The sequence below is a fragment of the Pseudophryne corroboree genome, chromosome 5, assembly GCF_028390025.1.
Source record: "Pseudophryne corroboree isolate aPseCor3 chromosome 5, aPseCor3.hap2, whole genome shotgun sequence".
Lineage (NCBI taxonomy): Eukaryota > Metazoa > Chordata > Amphibia > Anura > Myobatrachidae > Pseudophryne > Pseudophryne corroboree.
In genome coordinates, this window is record NC_086448.1 from 360908127 (window position 1) to 360931989 (window position 23863).

The following is a 23863-nucleotide window of genomic DNA, read 5'->3' on the forward strand; positions in this document are numbered from 1 at the left end:
CACTCTGGCATTAGAGCCGCTCACCAAAAAAGGCCTCTCAGGCCGCACCCAACCAGTTAAGTAACGGAACACCCTGATGAAGTGTCACAGTAAAGCCGATCCAACTCTGGATCTTCAGACCTCTTTTCACATGGAAAAACACCGAACTTTAACCGGTCATTTTCTACTCTGAAACCCACCTCCGACATCTGTGTCGTTGGAAACAACAGCCAATCCCTGTGTCGAAGAACAGTCAGAGAGAAACAACGAGTTGCACCTTTATACAGGGACAACCGGACAACGTCCTGATCCTGACGCACAGAGGTGTATGGCGTCGCGTACTATCTTCCCTTCCAGAGTGGAACGGCAAGAACTATTAGAAAAACACTAAGGGGAAACAACCGCAACTCAGAATGTTCCCCTTTGGATTCTATAAATAACCCACAGGTCCTAGTCTATTCCAGGACCAACTGAAAAATAGTAGACGAGTGCCCACCGGAGTGGGGACCAGCCCGATAGACTCAGCAACAAGTGGTGGATGTGGAGGAAACAGACAACAACATCCACTACTGCGAACCTAACAAGGCTGCAGAACTCTTACCTTTTCACCTTCCACTGTCTGCACAGAAAGGAAAAAAGAACGGTATCGAACCGGTTAAAACGACTGCATCCCACAAAAGAATGCCTCACCAACCGTTGTGAAAGAGGCTAACTCACAAAGTTAGACTTACCAGAGGAATCCACCGAGATTGACTGACCATAGGCCACCAAACAGCTGTATACCTTCCTCCATCATCTCCAGGAGAGATCCTCCGCATTCTTCCGGTCACACCTCTGTCACGTGGCAGCCTGCTGCAATGTTATAAGGTAGAACAAACATAGACAAACCTACCCACACTGGGTAGGGTAATTCTATCGGATGCCTACCCGAATAAAACACTCCCACAAGTGCATACAGCGCAACAAGGTCAAAGTATAGAAATAAAATTTCACTTAGCTGCCGGCGTATGATCTCTTGCGACCGGGCTCTGCGTCGGCCAGGAGTTGACTGTCATAATTTTCTCCCCGCGATGTGAAGAGAAGAATATTCGGACTCCTTGAGAGGATCGAATCAATTCGTCACGGCCAATCTAGAGCTTAATCAACAGGGCGACCAGTACATGATAAGAATACCATTATTTCCGCATTCATGTATATACATCACGTAATACACAATAAAACACATATATCCGAACCATGCATATATAAACCTATATCTACATACAGAGGCGGATTGGCCATAGCGTTCACAGGGAAGATTCCCGGTGGGCCGACGCACCCGGAGGGGCCTGTTTTGTTTGAGGACATGTTGTCCTTTTTATAGACATAATGAATAAGATGCTAAATAATTTGCATATATGAAAATGACTTTGCCACTTAGCCTGTGATTGTAGATGATCTAGTGCAGAGGTTCTCAAACTCGGTCCTCGGGGGCACACACAGTGCATGTTTTGCAGGTCTCCTCACAGAATCGCAAGTGAAATAATTAGCTCCACCTGTGGACCTTTTAAAATGTGTCAGTGAGTAATTAATACACCTGTGCACCTGCTGGGTTACCTGCAAAACATGCACTGTGTGTGCCCCCGAGGACCGAGTTTGAGAACCTCTGATCTAGTGTATGCTCTGCCTGCCTGCTTGGCTGACATATAAGATTGAGTGAATGGTGATTGAGATACGGTTGGTGTAATAAGCAAGAAAATATATATTTCTAAAGAATGATATAGTTTCCTAAATTCTAAAGGTGTATCATATAATGTGCTCATAATATTTAATTTTATTTCTTTTTAACTTCCCTCTTAATGCTGGACATACCCACTATCTGGAAAGTTTTGGGGGGAGGGTGCTGCTGCCATGGCCCATGGCTAGACCTTACACCTCTGATGCTGCCCATGTGGGGCCACTAGTACAAATTTTTCCAGGGCCGCTTTTTGTTCCCAATCCGCCCCAGCCTACATATATACACATATAGATATAACCTATACGCAAGTGGAATGTCCAGACCTGTCAGGTCCCTAGTGACGGTAATGTGTTGTGAATGTGTATGACCATGCACTGACATAGCCCCGATGTGGATCTACTAGGAACGTTAAGGTCGACAGAAACTTAGTAAATGTCGACAGCAAGGAATAGTAAGCGGGCAAAAAATAATCACGGAACCCCGAAGGAAGGATACAAATACAATTCTGATAACACTCCCCCCACATATACCCATAAAAATATATAAATATATATATATACAGGTACAAGGCAATAACAGCCTGACCATTTTTTTACCCAGGAAATACTGTTGATGCCGACAGGACATCCCCAAACAACTGTATCTCCCCTATCGTGTTTACTGTTTTAATCACACAAACACCAATTTGCTAATACTTAATTTCCCGAATCAAGTACTGCCATGCGCCGGTGAAGCCGACAGTTATCCCCTTTTTTGACAGCAGGGATTAGTAACCCGGCAAAATTACCGTCTTGCTACCGCAGGCGGTCCGAGGGAAGCAACGTACAACTGTATATACACAGGTATAAGTCAGATACCGCATGTCCATTTACCCTGGCGACAACCGACGGTGCCGACAGGGTCACCCATTCCAGAAAATATTTACTTTTTATGTTGTAGCGAGTACTCACGTGCATCGGCGATGCCGACAGGGAACCCCATAGGATTTTATAACAGAACACTCACGCCTGCCGACACAAGTGTACCAAAATGGGTATATCTGAGAGGGGGCACACAGACATTACACACAAGAATGAATTCATGGACATTCCCAACTCAATTAGTGGTATATAAGTGCAACATAACACTCAAACACTATGCCCCCCCCTTTGTTTGTGCCTGACAAACTTCTTGGCGGAGACAGAAGGGAAAATGGCGCTGACTCTATGTGTGAGGCTATGCCCCGCCCCCCTCGGCGTGCTATAGCTCCCCTATATACTAAAAAGCCAGGTCGAGCACCATATATGGTGTAAAAACACTATACACTTACAGAACCCAATGCTGCTCAGGGCTCCCCCCCCGTGCGCCCTGCACCCAGGCAACCGACAGCAAGCGGGAGCCCCGGCCCGCAGCTCTAATGGCGAGTTATCACATGCGGCGCCCGGGACCCCCAAAACACATATATTCTATGCTGCCCAGGGCGCCACCCCCCCCCCGGCGCCCTGCACCCATGGAAGCCGGCGGGGTAGAATGGCGCGCAGTGCGCTATAACGCGCCGGCGGGGGTCTGTATACGGAGCCCCGGCAGTACAAGGTTGTCAGTTTATGAAAAAAAACAAAAAAAACCCCAACTAACTCGCTGCCCAGGGCGCTCCCCCCCGCACCCGTGTAAGCGGCGGCGAGGGATCAAAGGCGCGTAGCGCTAAACCACGCTGGCGGGGGAATGAAATACAGTGCTCAGGCACCGAAGTGCTTTTAATGCCAGACTCACTAAGAAAACCAGTAACTTGCTGCCCAGGGCGCTCCCCCCGCAGCGCCCTGCACCCTGTGAGTGCGTTGGTGTGTGGGAGCATGGAGCGTAGCACGATCGTCTCATGTTACCTCCGTTACTGAAGTCTTCTGCCGTCACTGAAGTCTTCGGTTTTCTGGCTTCTGTAAGGGGGGTGACGGTGGGCTCCGGGAACAAGCAGCTAGGCGCACCAAGTGATCGAACCCTCTGGAGCTAATGGTGTCCAGTAGCCGAGAAGCAGAGCCTTTAAACTAAGAAGAAGTAGATCCTGCTTCTCTCCCCTCACTCCCACGCTGCAGGGAGCCTGTAGCCAGCAGGTCTCCCTGAAAATAAAAAACCTAACATAAAGTCTTTTATAGAAACTCAGTAGAGCTCCCCTAGTGTGTGACCCATCACTCCTGGGCACAAAGTCTAACTGAGGTCTGGAGGAGGGGCATAGAGGGAGGAGCCAGTTCACATCCAGTTTAAGTCTTTATAGTGCGCCCAAGCTCCTGCGGATCCGTCTATACCCCATGGTCCTTTTGGAGTCCCCAGCATCCTCTAGGACGTATGAGAAATATGATGTATCATTTCAAATATTGTGCGTTTTTGTCAAACTCCCACAACAAAGAAATATATTGTCCCTTGAGTCATATCAGCGCCTTACTGATAACACAAAAAACCAAATGGCATGCGGTTCAGCAGCATCTAGATGCGTCCATCCTTAGCTGGAAGACCACAGCACGTCTGTACAGCGCATCATTAAGTACGTGATATCGCAGACGGAGCCCCCAACTGAGAAGTTCAGATTATTTTTAATAAATATTTAAAATGCCAGCGTTAATATATGCTGCGGACGCAAGGTGCATCTTATTACCATATACGATAACAGTGCGCTGTACGTCGCAAATACTACATCCCTTAAGAGAAAGCAAGCACTCGCACACATTGTATTACTGAGGTCCAATGCTCAGAGATGTATATATTTGATATTAAAAGTGTATGCATACAATATAACACATGTACAGTATATATATATAGTTACAGAGTTACAATTACACAAGAAGCAGTTGTAGTTACATAAGGATCAATCACAGCTAGCATACTTCACCCTGTCTCTCAATGCACAGTCCGCTCCATCTTTTAGAATCTGCACCAACAGCAACAAAAAACAGAAACAGAACTTCCTGGGTGAGGGGAAATACCTATATACTGTGTATTGGGGGAAGTACATGTCTGGGACTGAGTCTTCTGTTATTGGTCCAGGGGAGTGAGCTCTCTCATTCATGATGTGTTATTGGTCAGTTCATATGCAAGCAACGTCCAGCCTTGAAGATGCCATCATAGGGATTAGCCATGCTGTCTTCCAGGCAGTTATTTGTTCACTTTAGAATTGTGGCTTCATATTTCTGCATTTAATCATAACTAATCGTTGCAATGTGCTACAATCTAACCACAGCTATCAAATTAACACACTCATTCCCCTGATCATTTTGACACTAAGCATGATATGTTTATCTTGTTACGTTCCAATAATACATACAGGGGTGTATCTACCTATTGGCCAGGATGGCACCCGCCAGGGGCGCCAGGCAAGGAGGGGGCGCCGCCTGGCTGTGCCACCCGCGGCTAAAGGATAGAAAAGCAGTACTGTCAGACTGTACCTGGTGAGAGTCTGTTACTACTGGCGCGGCGCCGGTGTCCATCAGTACCGCACTGCACTAGTGATCAGACTAGTGTCCGGCAGCACCGCACTTGTAATCAGACTCAAAATAAACTACAGCTCCCAGCAGCCCTTGTTGCTGGGAGCTCTCGGCAGCAAGGGCTGCTGGGAACTGTAGTTTATTGTGACTAGTCTGATCACTAGTGCAGTGCGGTGCTGATGGACACCGGCACCGCGCCGGCAGTAACAGAATCCCACCAGGTACACAGCAATTGTTATATAGCACAGTACTATAGATCTATTTGTTGTTGAAGATAATAAAAAAGTGGCAGTGTTTGGGAGAAGGGACTGTAGTACCTGGAAAACGACACGATTTTCATGCATGTTAGATGTAAGTAAGTAGTAAGTAAGCGAAAACTTTAATTTGTTGAGTGTAATAAAGGAAATACATATCTTACCTATTTCAAGGCCATGTTCAAGGAAATGTATATCAGTTAATTGTTAAGGTCAGGCTGTGGGAAAGGTTGGTTAGGGTGGAGGGATGGTGTAACGTGAATACGAGACACTACTGTGTGGCATAATTTGAATTGGAAGTACTATTGTGCCAACGTCCTTCCCCCACAAGACCATGCCCCATTTCCAATACTCACACCTTATTCCAAATGTGTGTAGGGGAGGGCGCCAGCCGCTTACTTTGCCAGGGGCGCTCAGACCCCTAGATACACCCCTGAATACATATATATATATGATGTTATAACTCTCATATAAATACATTATAATGTCTGGTGCTTGACATGTTTAATTTATGTGTTGTATAAAATATGTGTTGAGGAAAGGGTTCTTCACTGTTAGGGCAATCAGGATGTGGAATTCCCTGCCAGGGTAGGTGGTAATGGCGGACTCTGTAATTGGATTTAAAAAAGGAATGGATACATTTCTGAATGAAAAAGCTATCCAAGGTTATAATACTTAAAATATCAACGTGGTTAAGCCGGGGGTAACATGAGTTATAGTAGCTAACTAGTCATAAAACATTATTTAGCAAGTATGTAGAATCATCACAACTTAAAACAGGTTGAACACGATGGGCAATTTGCCTCTATTCAACCTCAAATACTATGTAACTATTACTATGTAATATATCTTTGTGGCTTGTCTGTGTGAATGCGTATGCTACCATATATCGCTGTGCACGCTGCGTATATGCGCACGCACAGAGACCCATCTGTTTGGAGTTTACATGTGCTGTGTATGTAATATTTTTGACTTCGACAGATCTTAAATGGTTGACAGCAAAAGTACTCTTTCTACTGACTCATCAGCTAGAAGAGTATCAGATTTAGGAGCGGTCATGTCGTTCCCCATTTCTGATTTTTTATCCAGATAAAGCAGTTCTCAGAACAGGTTGTTGTAAAGTTTTCGGTCGCACTGACGGCCGCAAGAAGATTGACAGGAAGGAGGTGTTTCTGGGTGTCAACTGACCGTTTTCAGGGAGTGTTTGAAAAAATGCAGGCGTGTCTGAAAAAATGCAGGCATGGCTGGGCATTCGCTGGGCGGGTGTATGATGTCAAATCCGGACACGAATAGGCTGAAGTGATCACAAGCGCTGAGTAGGTTCAGAGCTACTCTGAAACGGCACAAACTGTTTTTGCAGAGCTCGGCTGCACAAGCGTTCGCACTTCTGCTAAGCTAAAATACACTCCCCAGTGGGCGGCGGCATAGCGTTTGCACGGCTGCTAAAACTAGCTAGCGAGCAGTCAACTCGGAATGACCCCCTAGGTCTGGGTATCTTCCGAAGGTGGTGTCTAAATTCCACCTTAATGAAGAAATTGTAGTCCCGGCTTTTCAGGTATCGGGACTTTCTGCGGGAGATGTGTCGCTGGACGTAGTCCGGGCATTAAGGATCTACGTGGATCGTACCAGTGCCATCAGAAAGACAGATTCTCTCTTCATGCTCTACGGATTTCACAAGAGAGGATGGCCTGCTACTAAACAGACGCTGGCAAGATGGCTTTGAATTACGATTTCAGAAGCATATTCTCAAGCTGATCTCCCTGTTTCGGCTAATGTCTCTGCTCACTCTACTCGTAATGTAGTTCCTTCATGGGCAGCACAAAATGGTGCTTCAGCAGAACAGATGTGAAAGGCAGCCACGTGGTCTTCCATTAACACATTCATTAGACATTATGCCTTGGATACTTTTTCCTCTCATGACGCCGAATTCGAGCGTAAGGATCTCCTATCCAATCAGGAGCGTCCCCACCACTAAATTGTTTGGGAAATCCCATTGTTATCCTGTGGACCCTGCCGGAGAAATATACGTTATGGTAAGAACTTACCGTTGATAACGGTATTTCTCCTAAGTCCACAGGTTCTGCAGGGATCCCACCCTGATGCACCTGATTTGAGGATCCTTCTACTCCCTAACCACTTCCTTCTTGTATGGAAGGGTGTGCATATGTGTTCTTCTCGCCTGATTAGGGCTCTACGTGATGCTCCTGCCTTGTGCTTTGGAATGCAACTGATTTGCCTGAGCCAGTGGGCGGGATATATGGATGGGTCCGTTGCATCCTGGGAGGCCAGAAAGCTTTTGATCGTTTGGTGACAATATGCTGTCGCTCCATCATATCCCATTCCTGTGGAAGCTGTGGACTTAGGAGAAATACCATTATCAACAGTAAGGTCTTACCATAACGTATATTTCTGTTCCCTTATTTTTCCTTAAACTGAATGAAAATAAGGTTTAAAAAACAAACAAACAAAAAAAACAAGCGCTGTACTATAAGGCCTCAACAGTGATCAGGCTAGTATAATTTAAACTAATAGCAGAAGGAATATTGTAGGTCTGTTTTGAATTATAAATGCAAAGATCTCAGCTGTCTCCCAAGTCACACAAGCAAATCCTACAGCCGAGCATATTAAAACCTTGGAAAAGGAATCCAGATCATCTTGAAAAGATCTTCATGTGGTCGATCAAAACAAGACATTCTCTAATTTGGTGGACAATCAAAATGTGTCAGAAATAATTTCCAGTGCAAACTTTACTCAATGGAAAAACAATACTGAGCAGAATTTGTAATGTCTAATATTGTAAAATTATCCACACAATTCCATAGCATACAATGTTGAGTTTTGTGAAAAAGCCGTTCCTTTGGTGAACAACCCTATACTAAAATATCACTTACATCTTTAACTAGTTAATATTCTCACGGTAACAATATAAATAGTTCCTAATAAAGCATCACTAATCTGGAAAATAAGCAGGCTGATGCGTTTCATCACTGGATGGAGATTTCCTTAGAGAACAGTAGTGATGGCTGGAAGCATTTGGCCCTATCACCAAACGGGATGCGGTCAAGATGCCCCCGGCCGGAATCCCGGCGGTCGAAATACTGACGCCGGAATCCCGACCGCCACAATCCCGACATATTCTCCCTCCGTGGGTGTCCACGACACCCATAGAGGGAGAATATAATAGTGTGCCGAGCGTAGCGAGGCACCGTGCCCGCAGCGTGGCGAGCAAAGCGAGCCCGAAAGGGGCTGCGTTCCGCTCGCCACCCCTGTCGGGATTGTGTGGTCGGGATTCCGGCGTCGGTATTTCGACCGCCGGGATTCCGGCCGGCGGCATTTAGTACTGATCCCCACCAAACACATGGATCTCAGCAAATTGAAAAAAAAAACCTTAAAAATACGTAATTTGACCAAGTAGTTTCTGTAACCAGTGGTGAAAATCCCAAATGAATCAATTTTGATTCCATGATGCATAAAATATGATGTAAAAAGCCAAAGAGGGTGAATACAGTACTTTTTGTCATAGCCACTGTATAATATATTTTTCATTAAACAGACTGCAAGACTGACTGTAATTAAAAATAAGAATTTACTTACCGATAATTCTATTTCTCGGAGTCCGTAGTGGATGCTGGGGTTCCTGAAAGGACCATGGGGAATAGCGGCTCCGCAGGAGACAGGGCACAAAAGTAAAGCTTTCCGATCAGGTGGTGTGCACTGGCTCCTCCCCCTATGACCCTCCTCCAAGCCAGTTAGGTACTGTGCCCGGACGAGCGTACACAATAAGGGAGGAATTTTGAATCCCGGGTAAGACTCATACCAGCCACACCAATCACACCGTACAACTTGTGATCTAAACCCAGTTAACAGTATGATAACAGCGGAGCCTCTGAAAAGATGGCTCACAACAATAATAACCCGATTTTTGTAACTATGTACAAGTATTGCAGATAATCCGCACTTGGGATGGGCGCCCAGCATCCACTACGGACTCCGAGAAATAGAATTATCGGTAAGTAAATTCTTATTTTCTCTATCGTCCTAGTGGATGCTGGGGTTCCTGAAAGGACCATGGGGATTATACCAAAGCTCCCAAACGGGCGGGAGAGTGCGGATGACTCTGCAGCACCGAATGAGAGAACTCCAGGTCCTCCTTAGCCAGGGTATCAAATTTGTAGAATTTAGCAAACGTGTTTGCCCCTGACCAAGTAGCTGCTCGGCAAAGTTGTAAAGCCGAGACCCCTCGGGCAGCCGCCCAAGATGAGCCCACCTTCCTTGTGGAATGGGCATTTACATATTTTGGCTGTGGCAGGCCTGCCACAGAATGTGCAAGCTGAATTGTATTACACATCCAACTAGCAATAGTCTGCTTAGAAGCAAGAGCACCCAGTTTGTTGGGTGCATACAGGATAACAGCAAGTCAGTTTTCCTGACTCCAGCCGTCCTGGAACATATTTTCAGGGCCCTGACAACATCTAGCAACTTGGAGTCCTCCAAGTCCCTAGTAGGTGCAAGGCACCACAATAAGCTGGTTCAGGTGAAACACTGACACCACCTTAGGGAGAGAACTGGGGACGAGTCCGCAGCTCTGCCCTGTCCGAATGGACAAACAGATATGGGCTTTTTTTGAGAAAAAACCACCAATTTGACACTCGCCTGGTCCAGGCCAGGGCCAAGAGCATGGTCATTTTTCATGTGAGATGCTTCAAATCCACAGATTTGACTGGTTTTAAACCAATGTGATTTGAGGAATCCCAGAACTACGTTGAGATCCCACAGTGCCACTGGAGGCACAAAAGGGGGTTGTATATGCAATACTCCCTTGACAAACTTCTGGACTTCAGGAACTGAAGCCAATTCTTTCTGGAAGAAAATCGACAGGGCCGAAATTTGAACCTTAATGGACCCCAATTTGAGGCCCATAGACACTCCTGTTTGCAGGAAATGCAGGAAACGACCGAGTTGAAATTTCTTTGTGGGGCCTTCCTGGCCTCACACCACGCAACATATTTTCGCCACATGTGGTGATAATGTTGTGCGGTCACCTCCTTTCTGGCTTTGACCAGGGTAGGAATGACCTCTTCCGGAATGCCTTTTTCCCTTAGGATCCGGCTTTCCACCGCCATGCCGACAAACGCAGCTGCGGTAAGTCTTGGAACAGACATGGTACTTGCTGAAGCAAGTCCCTTCTTAGCGGCAGAGGCCATAAGACCTTTGTAAGCATCTCTTGAAGTTCCGGGTACCAAGTCCTTCTTGGCCAATCCGGAGCCATGAGTATAGTTCTTACTCCTCTACGTCTTATAATTCTCAGCACCTTAGGTATGAGAAGCAGAGGAGGGAACACATACACCGACTGGTACACCCACGGTGTTACCAGAACGTCCACAGCTATTGCCTGAGGGTCTCTTGACCTGGCGCAATACCTGTCCCGTTTTTTGTTCAGACGGGACGCCATCATGTCCACCTTTGGTATTTCCCAACGGTTTACAATCATGTGGAAAAAACTTCCCGATGAAGTTTCCACTCTCCCGGGTGGAGGTCGTGCCTGCTGAGGAAGTCTGCTTCCCAGTTTCCATTCCCGGGATGAAACACTGCTGACAGTGCTATCACATGATTTTCCGCCCAGCGAAAAGTCCTTGCAGTTTTTGCCATTGCCCTCCTGCTTCTTGTGTCGCCCTGTCTGTTTACGTGGGCGACTGCCGTGATGTTTTTCCCACTGGATCAATACCGGCTGACCTTGAAGCAGAGGTCTTGCTAAGCTTAGAGCATTATAAATTTACCCTTAGCTCCAGTATATTTATGTGGAGAAAAGTCTCCAGACTTGATCACACTCCCTGGAAATTTTTTCCTTGTGTGACTGCTCCCCAGCCTCTCTGGCTGGGCTCCGTGGTCACCAGCATCCAATCCTGAATGCCGAATCTGCGGCCCTCTAGAAGATGAGCACTCTATAACCACCACAGGAGAGACACCCTTGTCCTTGGATATAGGGTTATCCGCTGATGCATCTGAAGATGCGATCCGGACCATTTGTCCAGCAGATCCCACTGAAAAGTTCTTGCGTGAAATCTGCCGAATGGAATTGCTTCGTAGGAAGCCACCATTTTTACCAGGACCCTTGTGCAATGATGCACTGTTTTTAGGAGGTTCCTGACTAGCTCGGATAACTCCCTGGCTTTCTCTTCCGGGAGAAACACCTTTTTCTGGACTGTGTCCAGAATCATCCCTAGGCACAGCAGACGTGTCGTCGGGATCAGCTGCGATTTTGGAATATTTAGAATCCACCCGTGCTGTTGTAGCAGTATCCGAGATAGTGCTACTCCGACCTCCAACTGTTCCCTGGACTATGCCCTTATCAGGAGATCGTCCAAGTAAGGGATAATTAAGACGCCTTTTCTTCGAAGAAGAATCATCATTTCGGCCATTACCTTGGTAAAGACCCGGGGTGCCGTGGACAATCCAAACGGCAGCGTCTGAAACTGATAGTGACAGTTCTGCACCACGAACCTGAGGTACCCTTAGTGAGAAGGGCAAATTTGGGACATAGAGGTAAGCATCCCTGATGTCCCGGGACACTATATAGTCCCCTTCTTCCTGGTTCGTTATCACTGCTCTGAGTGACTCCATCTTGATTTGAACCTTTGTAAGTGTTCAAAAATTTTTTTAGAATAAGTCTCACCTAGCCTTCTGGCTTCAGTACCACAATATAGTGTGGAATAATACCCCTTTTCTTGTAGTAGGAGGGGTAATTTAATTATCACCTGCTGGGAATACAGCTTGTGAATTTTTTCCCATACTGCCTCCTTGTCGGAGGGAGACCTTGGTAAAGCAGACTTCAGGAGCCTGCGAAGGGGAAACGTCTCGACATTCCAATCTGTACCCCTGGGATACTACTTGTAGGATCCAGGGGTCCTGTACGGTCTCAGCGCCATGCTGAGAACTTGTCAGAAGCGGTGGAACGCTTCTGTTCCTGGGAATGGGCTGCCTGCTGCAGTCTTCTTCCCTTTCCTCTATCCCTGGGCAGATATGATCTTATAGGGACGAAAGGACTGAGGCTGAAAAGACGGTGTCTTTTTCTGCAGAGATGTGACTTAGGGTAAAAACGGCGGATTTTCCAGCAGTTGCCGTGGCCACCAGGTCCGATGGACCGACCCCAAATAACTCCTCTTCCTTTATACGGCAATACACCTTTGTGCCGTTTGGAATCTGCATCACCTGACCACTGTCGTGTCCATAACATCTTCTGGCAGATATGGACATCGCATTTACTCTTGATGCCAGAGTGCAAATATCCCTCTGTGCATCTCGCATATATAGAAATGCATCCTTTAAATGCTCTATAGTCAATAAAATACTGTCCCTGTCAAGGGTATCAATATTTTTAGTCAGGGAATCCGACCAAGCCACCCCAGCTCTGCACATCCAGGCTGAGGCGATCGCTGGTCGCAGTATAACACCAGTATGTGTGTATATACTTTTTATGGTATTTTCCAGCCTCCTGTCAGCTGGTCCTTGAGGACGGCCCTATCTATAGACGGTACCGCCACTTGTTTTGATAAGCGTGTGAGCGCCTTATCCACCCTAAGGGGTGTTTCCCAACGCGCCCTAACTTCTGGCGGGAAAGGGTATACCGCCCATAATTTTCTATCGGGGGGAACCCACGCATCATCACACACTTTATTTAATTTATCTGATTCAGGAAAAACTACGGTAGTTTTTTCACATCCCACATAATACCCTCTTTTGTGGTACTTGTAGTATCAGAAATATGTAACACCTCCTTCATTGCCTTTAACGTGTGGCCCTAATAAGGAATACGTTTGTTTATTCACCGTCGACACTGGATTCAGTGTCCCTGTCTGTGTCTGTGTCGACCGACTAAAGTAAACGGGCGTTTTAAAACCCCTGACGGTGTTTTTGAGACGTCTGGACCGGTACTAATTGTTTGTCGGCCGTCTCATGTCGTCAACCGACCTTGCAGCGTGTTGACATTATCACGTAATTCCCTAAATAAGCCATCCATTCCGGTGTCGACTCCCTAGAGAGTGACATCACCATTACAGGCAATTGCTCCGCCTCCTCACCAACATCGTCCTCATACATGTCGACACACACGTACCGACACACAGCACACACACAGGGAATGCTCTGATAGAGGACAGGACCCACTAGCCCTTTGGAGAGACAGAGGGAGAGTTTACCAGCACACACCAAAAACGCTATAATTATATAGGGACAACCTTATATAATTTTTTTCCCTTATAGCATCTTTTTTATATATTTCTAACGCCAATTTAGTGCCCCCCCTCTCTGTTTTAACCCTGTTTCTGTAGTGCAGTGCAGGGGAGAGCCTGGGAGCCTTCCCTCCAGCCTTTCTGTGAGGGAAAATGGCGCTGTGTGCTGAGGAGATAGGCCCCGCCCCTTTTTCGGCGGCCTCGTCTCCCGCTCTTAACGGATTCTGGCAGGGGTTAAATATCTCCATATAGCCTCCGGAGGCTATATGTGAGGTATTTTTAGCCAAAATAGGTATTCATTTGCCTCCCAGGGCGCCCCCCTCCCAGCGCTCTGCACCCTCAGTGACTGCCGTGTGAAGTGTGCTGAGAGGAAAATGGCGCACAGCTGCAGTGCTGTGCGCTACCTTTAGAAGACTGAGGAGTCTTCTGCCGCTGATTCTGGACCTCTTCTTACTTCAGCATCTGCAAGGGGGCCGGCGGCAAGGCTCCGGTGACCATCCAGGCTGTACCTGTGATCGTCCCTCTGGAGCTGATGTCCAGTAGCCAAGAAGCCAATCCATCCTGCACGCAGGTGAGTTCACTTCTTCTCCCCTAAGTCCCTCGTTGCAGTGATCCTGTTGCCAGCAGGACTCACTGTAAAATAAAAAACCTAAGCTAAACTTTTCTAAGCAGCTCTTTAGGAGAGCCACCTAGATTGCACCCTTCTCGGCCGGGCACAAAAATCTAACTGGCTTGGAGGAGGGTCATAGGGGGAGGAGCCAGTGCACACCACCTGATCGGAAAGCTTTACTTTTGTGCCCTGTCTCCTGCGGAGCCGCTATTCCCCATGGTCCTTTCAGGAACCCCAGCATCCACTAGGACGATAGAGAAATATACAGTGTTTCATATACATATCAAATAAACAATTTTACACTGTTTATAAGGTTTATTTCAAATGTATGTTGGATGCATATAAAAGCAAATATTAACAGACATTGATCACAAAAGTGCAAAGCAACAGCACTTTACAAAATATTTTTAAACAATTTGAAACATTTCTTGTTAAAATGTCAAATAATCCCATCAAGTGGATTTTTTATTTTCTTGTGGACAGTCTTCTGTAATGGAGGCCTGTTCTTTTGCCAGGATTTCCTTTTTTCTCTGCAAGATCTTTCCTCCTGTGAAGCCTAGAAGTCCACCACCAATAGCAGCTGCAATCCCTGCCACTTTGAAGCCTGCCATCAGGCCTATAGGACCTCCAACTATTCCACCGATGAGAGCACCTGCTGCAGGAAGCATTGATAGCTTATATTGTAAAGCCTAGTGATAAAAAAAAATACTGATTTAATACAGAAATCCCAACAAGACATTAAAAGCACAATTAACTGATTTTCTCTTACGTCCTAGTGGATACTGGGGTCTTGTACTTTAGTACCATGGGCTAAAAGGGAGAGACAGGTGTTGAAGCATTCTATTGATTCTGTGGCCAAGGCAGCAGATACAAAAAAGACTTCTCAGCCCTATCTAGTGGGTTCACAAAAACACTCACTGCCACAGGTGCTCCAGTTTGATTCTGATCAGCCTTATGTAGATAATGATGATGATATGGATGAGGGCAGCTCTCTGACCCCAGGGATGGAGGCCCTCATCTTCGCTGTGAGAGAGGCCCTTCACATACTGGATGAGGAGTCAGAGCCAGATGAGGAGTTGTATTTTAATGTTAAACTGAAGGCATCAGCGACCTTTCCTGTGTCTATAGAGTTGAACTACCTGGCCAGGGAGGCATGGTTAAACCCTGATAAAAAATAAAAGTGTCCTCATAGGTTTTTAACTACTTTTCCCTTTCCCGATGAGGACAGGAAGGTATGGGAAAACTCCCCGTCAGTCGACACGTCTGTATCCAGACTGTCTAAGAAATTGATACTGCCGGTGCCACGGGCTATATCCCTAAAAGAGCCAGCTGACTGTAAGATTGAGACCACACTCAAGGCAGTATATACGGCAGCAGGCGCTGCTCAACGCCCCACAATTGTTTGTGGGTGGATTTCCAGGGCAATAGTCAAGTGGTCTGATACAGTTATCGACGGTTTGGACTCTTTGCCCCGATATAAGGTAGTTACTCTGCTTCAACAAATTTTATGAGCGAGGCTATTAAGGAGTTGTGTAAGATTAATGGCCGCACTACTGCTATGGCTGTTTTGGCACGCAGAGCTCTGTGGTTGCGTCAGTGGTCAGCAGACGCTGACTCCAAAAAGGGTGTAGAAAATTTTCCCTTTACAGGTGATGCTTTGTTTGGTGACAAACTAAATAAATGGATCTCCCAAGCAACGGCGGGGAAGTCTACTTATCTGACGTTGACTACGCCACCTGTTAGACGTCCTTACACAGGATACTCCTTGCAGACCTTACGTGTGGCAAGGTTCAGAGGCAGGGACCGAGGGGGTCTCCACCACTTCCAGAGGATCTCATGGTAAGTCCCGTAAACCTGCACCTGCTGTCTCCCTGGACCAGACCACCGGATCCCCTGCCACAAAGCCGTCCGCGTGACGGTTGGACCAAGCAACTAGGCGACATTCAGGTAGGTACTCACCTTCAACACTTTGCCCATGTGTGGGCAGAGTCCTGCCGGGATCCTTGGGAGAGGGACCTCATTTCCCAGAGTTACCGGCTGGAATTTCAAGCAGTCCCTACTCACAGGTTTTTCAAGTCGGGCTTACCAGCTTTACCCGCAGCAAAAGTTACCTTGCAGGAGGCTATTCAAAAACTTTTGCAGACAGGGGTGGTAGTTCCTGTACCTCCTCCGTTAAGCAACCGGGGGTTTTACTCTAGTCTGTTTGTCGTTCCCAAACAAGACAGTTTGGTGCGCCAAATCTTGAACCTGAAGTCTCTAAACCCGTATCTGCGGGTGTTCAAATTCAAGATGGAATCCCTGCGGGCAGTGGTGTCCGCACTGGAGGAGGGGGGAATTCCTGGTGTCTTTGGACGTCAAGGATGCTTACCTGCACATTCCTATGTGGCCACCACATCAGGCTTACCTCAGGTTCGCCATCTTGGATGACTATTTCCAGTTTCAGGCTTTACCCTTCGGTTTATCCACAGCTCCGAGTGTCTTCATCAAAGATATGGCAGAGATGATGCTGCAACTGCGCATGATGGGAGTGAACATAGTCCCCTATTTGGACAATCTCCTAATAAAGGCTGTGTCCAGGGGGCATCTGCTGAACAGCATCGATCTGACGACTCGCCTACTTACGGATCATGGGTGGATCTTAAATTTTCAGATATCTCACCTGGAACCGACCTAGCGTCTTCAGTTCCTGGGAATGATACTGGATACAGTGTCTCAAAAGGTGTTTCTTCCGATGGAAAAGGCCTTGACTATCCAGGCTATGGTTCGCTCGGTGCTCAGTCCTCGCAAGGTATCCATTCATCTTTGCATCCGATTACTGGGCAAGATGGTAGCTGCTTACGAGGCAATCCAATAAGACAGATTTCATGCCCGACCCTTTCAGCTGGATCTGCTGGACAAATGGTCGGGGTCTCAGCTTCACATGCATCAGGAAGTGACATTATCTCAGAGAGCCCAGATCTCTCTATTATTGTTGATACAAGTTCCTCACCTGGTAGGGGGCAGGAGTTTCAATATCCACTCGTGGACTCTACTGACGACGGATGCCAGCCTCTGAGGTTGGGGGGCTGTGACCCAAGGGGCCCAGTTCCAGGGGATATGGTCGAGACAGGGATCGGCTCTGCCGATAAACATCCTGGAGCTCAGGGAAATTTACAATGCTCTTCTGTAGGCTCTCATTGCCTGAAGGATCAGGCGATCCAGGTTCAGTCAGACAATGCCACGGCGGTGGCGTACATAAACTGACAAGGGGGAACAAGAAGCACAGCGACAATGCGAGAGGTCTCAAAAATTCTTCTCTAGGCAGAGGACAACGCAAGGGCCATCTCAGCCATATTCATTCCAGGAGTTGACAACTGGGAAACGGACTTCCTTAGCAGCCACGACCTCCATCTGGGGAAATGGGGCCTATATCCCCAGATGTTTCAACAGTTAGTTCACTGGTGGGGCTGTCCGCAGATCGGTCTGATGGCTTCTTGACTCAACAAGAAGCTATGCTGTTACTGTTCCAGAACGAGGGATCCACAGGCTGTTTATGTGGATGTACCAGGTTGTGTACCTGTTCCCTCCTCTACCGCTGATCCCAAGGGTACTAAAAAGGCTAAGAAGGGAAAGCGTTCAGGCAATTCTAACTGCCCCGGATTGGCCTCAACGGGCGTGGTACTTGGACCTCCTGACCATGTCTTTGGAGGATCCCTGGCCTCTGCCACTCCACGACGATCTTCTGCAGCAAGGTCCATTCGTCTATTCAGACTTACAGCAGCTACGTTTGACAGCTTGGAAGTTGAGAGGGAAATTCTAGCAAGAAAGGGTCTTCCCTCCCGGGTTATTTCCACCATGGTCCAGGCCAGGAAGATGGTTACGTCAAGACATTATCATCATATCTGGAAAAGTATGTTTCCTGGTGTGAAAGTAGAATGGTGTCCCCCGTGGAATTTAGAAATGGTCGCTTTCTACTTTTCCTACAAGCGGGAGTGGTGGATATGGGCCTACGTTTAGGCTCAATCAAAGTCCAGATTTCGGCGCTCTCTATTTTCTTCCAGAAACAGCTTGCCATGTTACCAGAAGTACAGACTTTCCTTAAGGGTATTCTTCATATGCAACCACCTTTGCCAAAAGTGGTGTCAGCTTTTCATGTGAATCAACCTATTGTGGTCCTAGTGTTGTCTGATGCTTACGTTGGTCCTGAGTCCTTGGATGTGGTCAGGGCTCTGAAGATTTATGTCAAAAGGACAGCCCGTCATCGGAAATCTGACTTACTGTTTGTCCTTTATGATGCCACCAAGATTGGTTGGCCAGCTTCTAAGCAATCTATTGCTCGTTGGCTCTGGTTGACCACTCAACAGGCTTATACTTCGGCGGCTCTGCCCTTTCCGACGTCTATTCAGGCCCACTTGACGAGGTCAGTGGGGTCTTCTTGGGCGGCTGCCCGGGGGGTACCGGCCCTACAGTTGTGCCTAGCTGCAACTTGGGTCTGGTTCGAACATGTTTGTTAAATTCCATAGGTTCGATACCTTGGTCAGGGATGACCTTCAGTTTGGTCAGGCAGTTTTACGTGGGTCTCAGCAGTCTCCCACCCGTTTGGGAGCTTTGGGACTTCCCCATGGTACTAAAGTACAAGACCCCAGTATCCACTAGGACGTAAGAGAAAAATAAGAATTTACTCACCGGTAATTCTATTTCTCATAGTCCGTAGTGGATGCTGGGAACTCCGTAAGGACCATGGGGAATAGCGGGCTCCGAAGGAGGCTGGGCACTCTAGAAAGATTTATGACTACCTGGTGTGCACTGGCTCCTCCCACTATGACCCTCCTCCAAGCCTCAGTTAGGACACTGTGCCCGGACGAGCTGACATAATAAGGAAGGATTTAGAATCCCGGGTAAGACTCTTACCAGCCACACCAATCACACCGTACAACTCGTGATACTATATCCAGTTTGACAGTATGAAAACAACTGAGCCTCTCAACAGATGGCTCAACAATAACCCTTTAGTTAACAATAACTATTTACAAGTATTGCAGACAATCTGCACTTGGGATGGGCGCCCAGCATCCACTACGGACTATGAGAAATAGAATTACCGGTGAGTAAATTCTTATTTTCTCTAACGTCCTAGTGGATGCTGGGAACTCCGTAAGGACCATGGGGATTATACCAAAGCTCCCAAACGGGCGGGAGAGTGCGGATGACTCTGCAGCACCGAATGAGAGAACTCCAGGTCCTCCTCAGCCAGGGTATCAAATTTGTAGAATTTTGCAAACGTGTTTGCCCCTGACTAAGTAGCTGCTCGGCAAAGTTGTAAAGCCGAGACCCCTCGGGCAGCCGCCCAAGATGAGCCCACCTTCCTTGTGGAATGGGCATTTACAGATTTTGGCTGTGGCAGGCCTGCCACAGAATGTGCAAGCTGAATTGTACTACAAATCCAGCGAGCAATAGACTGCTTAGAAGCAGGAGCACCCAGCTTGTTGGGTGCATACAGGATAAACAGCGAGTCAGATTTTCTGACTCCAGCCGTCCTGGAAACATATTTTCAGGGCCCTGACAACGTCTAGCAACTTGGAGTCCTCCAAATCCTTAGTAGCCGCAGGCACCACAATAGGCTGGTTCAGGTGAAACGCTGACACCACCTTAGGGAGAAATTGGGGACGAGTCCTCAATTCTGCCCTATCCATATGGAAAATCAGATAAGGGCTTTTACATGATAAAGCCGCCAATTCTGACACTCGCCTGGCTGAAGCCAAGGCCAATAACATGATCACTTTCCACGTGAGATATTTCAGATCCACGGTTTTCAGTGGCTCAAACCAATGTGATTTTAAGAAACTCAACACCACGTTGAGATCCCAAGGTGCCACAGGAGGCACAAACGGGGGTTGAATATGCAGCACTCCTTTCACAAATGTCTGAACTTCAGGTACTGAAGCTAGTTCTTTTTGAAAGAAAATCGACAGAGCCGAGATCTGTACTTTAATGGAGCCTAGTTTTAGGCCCATATTCACTCCTGCTTGCAGGAAATGCAGAAATCGACCTAGTTGAAATTCCTCTGTTGGGGCCTTTTTGGCCTCGCACCATGCAACATATTTCCGCCATATGCGGTGATAATGCTTTGCCGTAACATCTTTCCTGGCCTTAATAAGCGTAGGAATGACTTCTTCCGGAATACCCTTTTCCTTTAGGATCCGGTGTTCAACCGCCATGCCGTCAAACGCAGCCGCGGTAAGTCTTGGAACAGACAGGGCCCCTGCTGTAGCAGGTCCTGTCTGAGCGGTAGAGGCCACGGGTCCTCTGAGAGCATCTCTTGAAGTTCCGGGTACCACGCTCATCTTGGCCAATCCGGAACCACGAGAATTGTGTTTACTCCTCGCTTTCTTATTATTCTCAATACCTTTGGTATGAGAGGCAGAGGAGGGAACACATAAACCGACTGGTACACCCACGGTGTCACTAGAGCGTCCACAGCTACCGCCTGAGGGTCCCTTGACCTGGCGCAATATCTTTTTAACTTTTTGTTGAGGCGGGACGCCATCATGTCCACCTGTGGTTTTTCCCAACGGTTTACCAGCATCTGGAAGACTTCTGGATGAAGTCCCCACTCTCCCGGGTGGAGGTCGTGTCTGCTGAGGAAGTCTGCTTCCCAGTTGTCCACTCCCGGAATGAACACTGCTGACAGTGCTAGTACATGATTCTCCGCCCATCGGAGGATTCTTGTGGCTTCTGTCATCGCCATCCTGCTTCTTGTGCCGCCCTGTCGATTTACATGGGCGACTGCCGTGATGTTGTCTGACTGGATCAGCACCGGCTGGCGTAGGAGCAGGGATTTTGCTTGACTTAGGGCATTGTAGATGGCCCTTAGTTCCAGAATATTTATGTGAAGGGAAGTCTCCTGACTCGACCATAGTCCTTGGAAGTTTCTTCCCTGTGTGACTGCCCCCCAGCCTCGAAGGCTGGCATCCGTGGTCACCAGGACCCAGTCCTGTATGCCGAACCTGCGGCCCTCTAGAAGATGGGCACTCTGCAGCCACCACAGTAGAAACACCCTGGTTCTTGGAGACAGGGTTATCAAGCGATGCATCTGAAGATGCGATCCGGACCACTGGTCCAACAGGTCCCACTGAAAGATTCTGGCATGGAACCTGCCGAAGGGAATTGCTTCGTAAGAAGCCATCATCTTTCCCAGGACCCGCGTGCAGCGATGCACTGATACCTGTTTTGGTTTTAGGAGGTCTCTGACTAGAGATGACAACTCCCTGGCTTTCTCCTCCGGGAGAAACACTTTTTTCTGGACTGTATCCAGAATCATACCCAGGAACAGTAGCCGTGTCGTCGGAACCAGCTGTGACTTCGGGATATTTAGAATCCAGCCGTGCTGGTGCAGCACCTCCTGAGATAGTGCTACTCCCACCAACAACTGTTCCTTGGACCTCGCTTTTATTAGGAGATCGTCCAAGTATGGGATAATTAAAACTCCCTTTTTTCGAAGGAGTATCATCATTTCCGCCATCACCTTGGTAAATACCCTCGGTGCCGTGGACAGTCCAAACGGCAGCGTCTGGAATTGGTAATGGCAATCCTGTACCACAAATCTGAGGTACTCCTGGTGAGGATGGAAAATGGGGACATGCAAGTAAGCATCCTTGATGTCCAGGGATACCATGTAATCCCCCTCTTCCAGGCTCGCAATAACCGCCCTGAGCGATTCCATCTTGAACTTGAATTTTTTTATGTATGTGTTCAAGGATTTCAAATTTAAAATGGGTCTCACCGAACCGTCCGGTTTCGGTACCACAAATAGTGTGGAATAGTAACCCCGGCCTTGTTGAAGTAGGGGTACCTTGATTATCACCTGCTGGGAATACAGCTTGTGAATTGCCACTAGCACCGCCTCCCTGTCTGAGGGAGCAATCGGCAAGGCAGATTTTAGGAACCGGTGGGGTGGAGACGCCTCGAATTCCAGTTTGTACCCCTGAGAAACTTTTTGAAGGATCCAGGGATCCACCTGTGAGCGAGCCCACTGATCGCTGAAGTTCTTGAGGCAGCCCCCCACCGTACCAGGCTCCGCCTGTGGAGCCCCACCGTCATGCGGCGGACTTGGCAGAAGAAGCGGGGGAGGACTTTTGCTCCTGGGAACCTGCTGTTTGTTGCAGCCTTTTTCCCCTACCTCTGCCTCTGGATAGAAAAGACCCGCCTTTTCCACGCCTGTTTTTCTGGGTCCGAAAGGACTGAACCTGATAAAACGGCGCCTTCTTAGGCTGTGAGGGGACATGGGGTAAAAATGCTGACTTCCCAGACGTTGCTGTGGAAACTAGGTCCGAGAGACCATCCCCAAATAATTCCTCACCCTTATATGGCAACACTTCCATGTGCCTTTTAGAATCTGCATCTCCTGTCCACTGGCGAGTCCATAAGCCTCTCCTAGCAGAAATGGACAATGCACTAACTTTAGATGCCAGTCGGCAGATTTCCCTCTGTGCATCTCTCATATATAAGACTGAGTCTTTTATATGGTCTATGGTTAACAGGATCGTGTCTCTGTCTAATGTGTCAATATTTTCTGACAGTTTATCTGACCACGCAGCGGCAGCACTGCCCATCCAAGCTGACGCAATAGCTGGCCTAAGTATAATGCCTGAGTGTGTATATACAGACTTCAGGATCGCCTCCTGCTTTCTATCAGCAGGTTCCTTGAGGGCGGCCATATCCGGAGACGGTAGTGCCACCTTTTTAGACAAACGTGTGAGCGCTTTATCCACCCTAGGCGGTGTTTCCCAACGTGACCTATCCTCTGGCGGGAAAGGGAACGCCATTAGTACCTTCTTAGGAATTACCAATTTTTTATCAGGGAAAGCCCACGCTTCTTCACACACTTCATTTAATTCATCTGATGGGGGAAAAACTACGGGTAGTTTTTTCTCCCCAAACATAATACCCTTTTTAGTGGTACCTGTATTTATATCAGAAATGTGTAACACCTCTTTCATTGCCTCAATCATGCAGTGAATGGCCTTAGTGGGCATCAGATTAGACTCATCGTCGTCGACACTGGTGTCAGTATCCGTGTCGACATCTGGGTCTGCGGTCTGAGGTAGCGGGCGTTTTAGAGCCCCTGATGACCTGTGCGACGCCTGGACAGGCACGAGCTGAGAAGTCGGCTGTCCCACAATTGGCATGTCGTCAAATTTCTTATGTAAGGAGTCTATACGTGCACTCATTTCTTTCCATAAGCTCATCCACTCAGGTGTCTGCCCCGCAGGGGGTGACATCCCTTCTAAAGGCATCTGCTCCGTCTCCACATCATTATCCTCATCAAACATGTCGACACAGCCGTACCGACACACCGCACACACACAAGGAATGCTCCAACAGAGGACAGGACCCACAAAAGCCCTTTGGGGAGACAGAGTGAGAGTATGCCAGCACACACCAGAGCGCTATATAATGCAGGGACTAACTGAGTTATGTCCCCTATAGCTGCTTTTTCTACATAATTTATACAGCGCCTAAATTTAGTGCCCCCCCTCTCTTTTTTACCCTTTTCTGTAGTGCAGACTGCAGGGGAGAGCCAGGGAGCTTCCTTCCAGCGGATCTGTGAAGGAGAAATGGCGCCAGTTTGCTGCAGGAGATAGCTC

At 47.7% G+C, this 23863-nt stretch overlaps 1 protein-coding gene across 3 annotated transcripts in view; it reads right to left on the reverse strand.

Moving 5' to 3' along the window:
- Positions 1–14532: 14532 nt before the first annotated feature.
- Positions 14533–23863, reverse strand: part of STX17 (syntaxin 17) — a 243862-nt gene continuing 234531 nt past the window's right edge. For all 3 annotated transcript variants that reach the window (XM_063924903.1, XM_063924904.1, XM_063924902.1), the window contains one exon: positions 14533–14926. In XM_063924903.1, coding sequence (XP_063780973.1) covers positions 14690–14926 — 237 coding nt within the window. In that variant the 3' untranslated portion in view covers positions 14533–14689. The remainder of the gene's footprint in view (positions 14927–23863) is intronic.